Raw genomic sequence first — 6,204 nt, 5'->3', positions numbered from 1 at the left:
GTGAGCGAGATCTGGGAGAGGGGAGAGAGGGGAACGAAAATATATGTATATATACAATTTTCTCTCGCTTTATACAAACACAAACGCACTTTATACACTTGCGTTTGTATAAAAAACAAGAGAGGCGAGGGAGAGAACGAGAGTGGCGAGCGAGATTCACCAGGAGAGAGGTGAAATAGCAACAATTTACTATGAGGTACAATTAAATGAAACTATATTTATAGCATTTAATTTGAATTAATAGTTTGCTATTATATACAATTTTCCCTACAAAAAACAACTTAGCATTGGGCCATGGTTTGATTTGTCAACTTTCTTACATGGGCCTTATCCATGTTGTAGACCAATATCTAGAGGCCCAATTAGCTCACTCCTTTTTACATAAAGGCTCAAAGATCAAGACCAAATTAGATAGATATGGGCTTACGAAGGCCCATCTTTGCACCATATCACCTCTAAACAATTATATGGGCCGAAGTGTACACATATCCGATTTTGAGATCATCATTTAAGCTACCTTCTTAATACGTAAAATTTACAAATTTTATCGACTTCGAGAAATGGACATATACGTTAAATAGTGATGTCCAAGTATGGTGCACCATGAAATTCTTATAATTATGTGACATTTTTCTTTCCTTTTGACTTTTCTGAATAGTGATCTCGCTATATAGTTTATGTTTTTTTATATATATGATGATGGTTTCACTCTCGGACCCAATTATTAAGTAAAATTGTGATCATTTCATATTAAAATTGAAGTAATTTTTTTAAAACACATTCTTATAAACTTTTTTTTTTTTCATCTTCTAATAAGTATTTTATTCAATTCTTGTTCTACACCAACTTTTAAGATAAGAGAAAATCTTAAGTTAAATATATCTATAACAACAGTAATATATTTAGAAATTAATATGTATACAGTCTTAACCTTATCTTATACAAATAAAAAAAACGACATTCACTTCAAAACAAGTAAAACCTTTCAAAATTAAATATATCAGAAACATTAAAATAAAAATTTAAAGGTAATATATTCCAATTGAATAAAATATAAAGTATGGTCCCATCTCCACCTAAATACTAGGGACCCAAAATTCCATGCAGAATCTATAACGGCGCTAACGCGTTTCTATATCATATTATTATTATATATTCCTTATTGTTATTATTATTCCAAACTATTTTTAAAAAAAACATATTCTTCAGTGAATAACTCCTTTTGCAAACAACATTTTTTTTTCGATAATTTTTTAATTATAATTTTTCATATATAACATGTTTTCATGTATATTATCAAAATCAGACAAATAAATCGATTTTGTCGCAACAGTTGTCGGTAATTGAGGAAAAAATAGACCAATGAAGGAGGGTAAATTCGTCATTTCATTTTCATTTCCCTCACCCAAACGTTTAAATGCTTTGCCATTGAAAACGACCTGCAACTATAATCAAGAGTGAGCTTTAATGCCCCAATTTTTCATCTTTTGCTTTAATTAAATTTTTCCCACTTTAAATTCATACCCAAAAAGCCTCATATAAAAAGATTATTTTTTTAAAAAAAAAAATTAATATTTTTGGTGGGTGGGTGGTAAAGAAGGATTACCGTTAAAGCTGGCGTTGAATGAGGAGCTGGAAGAATTTTGTCTGAATTTAGGAATTTTTTTGATATTTATTTACTTTATTTGTTCATAGGATTCTTGAAGATGACAAATATTTAGGACTCATTTTTGGTTTAGTGTTGTTTTTTAGCTTGGTTTAGTTTTGGTAACTTATTTAATTTAGGATTGTTTAAAAAGTTGAGATTTTTCCTTTTTTCTCCTGTGTTTTGAACTGACTTTTAAGTCATAGAAGATACTATCAAATACTATTTAGGACCCATTTTTGGTTCAATGCAATTTCTTAATAATATTTTTAATTTTTTTTACTTTATTTATATTTGTTTGGTTGTCTTTATTGTATTTGCAGATCTATGAATGTGAAAGCTTCAATCTTTTTTCTCTAATATTTATTTTTCTTGATAGAATAATTAAATAATTAGGTTTTTACATTTCTAGAAGGAAAAGGAATCGACCCTTTTGGTTCTTCTTTCTTCTGAGCTCCAAAAATCCTTTCTTTTCTTGTTTTTTTTGGTTCTTTTAACTGTTTTGTTCATTTTGGAGCTCCTATATAGTAATTTTAGCAGGAGTTTGAGGTGGGGTTTTGTGGTTTTTGAAAAATCTGTGTTTGGTTGTGAAGTAAAATTGGCTAAAAAAGCTTATGAAGAAAAAAATGGGTTGCTTTTCTTGCATGAGGTTTAATCGAAAAGATGTAAGAGATTTTGATGAAGATACGGGTTCAAGATCCATTAAATCTTCAGGTTTGCTTCTTAGATTTTCCTTTGTTGTTATCTACTTAGATAAAAGATTCAATTTTTAGCCTTTGATACAATGTAGGAACTACTGTTATTGTATATTTTTTGTTTATCATTACTCCGTTTTAATTTGTTTGTCTTTTTTTGACTTGACAAGGAGTTTAAGGAAGTAATGAATACTTTTGAATCTTGTGTTCTTAAACATGTCACGTGAAAAGTTAGAATTAAAGGATTTTTCGAAAAGAAAAGGAATGAGACATTTTTCTTGAAACAGATTAGAAAGTAAAGTAAGACAAATAAATTGAAACGAAGGGAGTACTTTTTTTGGCTGTCACACAATGTAGTGTATGTATGTTAAAATCTGTTCCTTTTTTTGTGATTCTAGAACTGTAAGGGTTTTTAGATACTTTATGTTGTTAGTAATGTCTGAGATTTGAGTTGCATTTGGTAGATGGGGAGTTTGATCATGTGATGCTTTAGTTCATTTTATTGAATTATGGGTTTTTGTTCATGTTTAGCGAAAGGTAGAAAAGGACGTTCTTTAGGAGGGAAAGGCGGGGAAAGCAACAACCAGAAGGGTAATGTCGCGCGCAGTTTCACTTTCAAAGAACTTGCCTTAGCAACCCAGAATTTCAGAGAAGCTAATCTTCTTGGCGAAGGCGGTTTTGGACGTGTGTACAAGGGCCGCCTTGAATCAGGCCTGGCAAGTTTTCTACTTCCGCAAGCATTTTGGCTTTTGATTTTCATATCTTGCTAACTTTCTATTCCTTGAAAAGGTTTATTGTTTGTCATTCTACCTGTCCAAAAGAAACAGGGGAGGAGAATGTTTTGCATAGATGAAAATTTGAATGCTACGTCCTAAAAAGATGAAAAATTTCTATGATAGGCTGCACTTGATGGCCGTTTATTGTTCCTCATGTGTTTTGATCTTGTAAACAGGTTGTTGCAATCAAACAACTTAATCTTGACGGCCTTCAAGGACAGCAGGAGTTCATTGTGGAGGTCCTCATGTTGAGTTTATTACATCACAAAAATCTTGTCAACTTGATCGGATACTGCACTGATGGAGACCAAAAGCTCTTGGTTTATGAGTTCATGCCAATGGGTAGCCTGGAGAATCATCTTTTTGGTAATTTAATTTCTTTCCACAAGTAATATTCCTGTTTGATTTCACTGCTTTGTTTATCCAAGTTTTGTTAGTCAAGCTGTTTTTCTTCCACTTGCTTCAAAGATGTTGAATCATGAGTCGTGATCCTATGTTTGTGAAAGATTTTTCATATTTTCAACTGCATTCTAGTACTGTTATGGCTAATAACACGACATTAGCTTTTGCTTTCACAAGATGTCAAATGTGAAATTGAGATTACCTGTATTATATCTTCAGGATTGCTCTCATTGGTTACTGTAGTGGAAGGTGCTGGACAAGCTCATGTCTTATCTGTGTGCTTGAATTAGTATTTTGTTATGAGTGATGGATAATTTTTATATAATTTCCTTATAATCAAGTAGTATTTTCTTTTAATTTTTGTAGTTATCTTGCTTGATAGTGCAGTACTCTGAACAGTATGTTACTATTGATATTGTAGATTTAGAACCAGGAAAGAAGCCACTGAGTTGGAGCACGAGACTTAAAATTGCTTCTGGTGCAGCTCATGGACTTGAATATCTTCATTGCGAAGCGAATCCCCCTGTCATTTACCGTGATTTGAAATCTTCAAACATATTGTTGGACAATGATTTCAACCCCAAACTGTCAGATTTTGGACTTGCAAAGTTGGGACCTGTCGGCGAAAACACCCATGTTTCGACGCGAGTGATGGGAACCTATGGATACTGTGCCCCTGAGTATGCCATGAGTGGGAAATTGACTCTGAAATCTGACATTTATAGTTTAGGTGTTGTACTGTTGGAGTTAATAACAGGGCGAAAGGCTTATGACAACTCTAAAGAGGCTGGAGAACAGAACCTTGTTGTTTGGGTGAGTTTATATTATCTGGTGTGCCTGCATGTTAATTTCCGTCTACTTATAGTTCCTGCTCAAATAGTTTGCACTATGGTTTTCAAATTTTACAATCTATATTCAATAGATAACCGTAATTGCTTCTTCATTGCCATGTTTCATGTATTTGAATAAGCTGTTGCACATTTTACGAACCAATCTTTGTTAATTCTCTTCCAAAATTTACATGTTGAGCTTGTTAGCAGATTGGATCACAACCTGATTCCAGTATGGATTATTTACCGGTTTTTGTACTTCGATTGTTGTATTTTTTTTGTTTTAGTTACTGTGAAGATTGCTTTGTCAGTCTTTCTATAGTATTTTTCCATGGAAGGGGTAAGGTTGTTGTTGGAGTTTGGGGTAATCTCATAAGAATTTCAGCCGTCATCTCAACTGCAATAATAACTCGTTGATGGAGCTTTAGATCTTACTAAATTTAAAGTAAAAGATGTTTTTATCTTTATGTGCTTCTTGATCTGAGAAATTGTTCTTTTGGTTGCAGTCTCGTCCTTTCCTTAAGGACCGGAGGAAGTTTGTTCATATGGTTGACCCTTTGTTGAATGGTCAGTTTTCCGTGCGCTCTTTGCACCATGCAGTTGCAATTACTGCAATGTGTATCCAGGAGCAAGCCAGTTTTCGCCCCATCATCAGTGATATTGTTGTCGCACTTGACTATCTTGTTTCACAAGCAGAAAGCTCTGATTCGCAAGGAGGTGGTTCACAAACTATAAAGCAAACACATCATCACAAGGATAATTAAACGTCAGTTCAAGAAAACAAACTTTTGAATATAGATCTGCTCCGTGTTAAAGCTTGTCCACATCAAATTGCTAAAGGTCACGATGAGAACTGCTGAGGATTATTGAGGTAAGAAGACATCTCACATGCAATGCGCTTCCGCTGATTATGATAAAACTGTAAAGAAGGTACACAAAATGTTAACAAAATACTGGTGTTAGGATTTTGTTTCAAGCAAACGTTAGTGCTCTTAAATATATATATATACCTGACCCTTTAAGTGTGTTGGATTCGCCAAAGGTAGGTTGATGGAGATAGTTTAGAAACATTCTTTTACACGTCTCTTGTCTACATATTTTCTTTCTTCTCCTGTTTGGTTGGTGTGGATTGAGGAAGTTCTCGTTTATTATACAAACTTTGAAGTTGATATGTGAATATATATGTGAAGATGCCTACAGGATGATCATTTCAATCTGTAATTTATATGCCTTGAAATACGAAACGCGATCGTGGACCGGAAATTGTAATAGAAAGACTAGTTTTTTCCTGCACACATCTTCTCTTGATGGGGGCAGAAAGTTGTACAACAACCTTCTATGTGTTGCCCAACTAGTTCTTTGTCTTCCTTTTGTTGGGGGTTATCTTGTTCTGTTTTACTCTTGAAGTCAAGGAAATTTTACTCTACTACCTCATTTTTTTCTTTTTTAACAACTGTTGTGGTTCCTGACTAATTTGACGGGATACCTGCTTACATATTGCTCTAGTACCTCCAACTTCTTGTGTTGCAAGTGAGACAATTATGGACTTTATGAACAGATGCAAGTTGTAGTAGCTGGAGAGATATAGTGGCTATTTGTTTTCTCACTTGACTTTGTCCACACATGTCTAATTTTCTTCTTTTGCTATCATAAAAAAATTTGTTAAAAAGACTACAAACTTTTTGGTGTTTCAGATGATGTTTCCTAGAGTCCATGAAGCAAGAAAAATGCAGACTTCTCCTCTTCCTGTATCTTTGGCTGTAACATTGGTCAAGATTGAGTCTTGTTTCACATTATTTTGATATTTTAAAACAAAAGTTTATGGTCGGGGCCAGTGGCAGAAGCCAGAATTTTCA

At 33.5% G+C, this 6,204-nt stretch overlaps 1 protein-coding gene across 1 annotated transcript; it reads left to right on the top strand.

Moving 5' to 3' along the window:
• The first annotated feature begins 1,944 nt into the window (after positions 1 to 1,944).
• Positions 1,945 to 5,641, top strand: LOC102579820 (serine/threonine-protein kinase CDL1-like). The gene is made up of 5 exons (XM_006342188.2): positions 1,945 to 2,359; positions 2,872 to 3,056; positions 3,293 to 3,482; positions 3,940 to 4,331; positions 4,855 to 5,641. The coding sequence occupies exons 1-5, from the start codon at positions 2,260 to 2,262 to the stop codon at positions 5,110 to 5,112; spliced, it is 1,125 nt and encodes a 374-aa protein (XP_006342250.2). The 5' UTR covers positions 1,945 to 2,259; the 3' UTR covers positions 5,113 to 5,641.
• The last annotated feature ends 563 nt before the right edge of the window (positions 5,642 to 6,204 follow it).

The sequence above is a fragment of the Solanum tuberosum genome, unplaced genomic scaffold (assembly GCF_000226075.1).
Source record: "Solanum tuberosum cultivar DM 1-3 516 R44 unplaced genomic scaffold, SolTub_3.0 scf00032, whole genome shotgun sequence".
In the NCBI taxonomy this organism is placed as follows: domain Eukaryota; kingdom Viridiplantae; phylum Streptophyta; class Magnoliopsida; order Solanales; family Solanaceae; genus Solanum; species Solanum tuberosum.
Note: the sequence above shows the minus strand (reverse complement) of the source record. Positions and strands in the feature narration are given on the sequence as shown.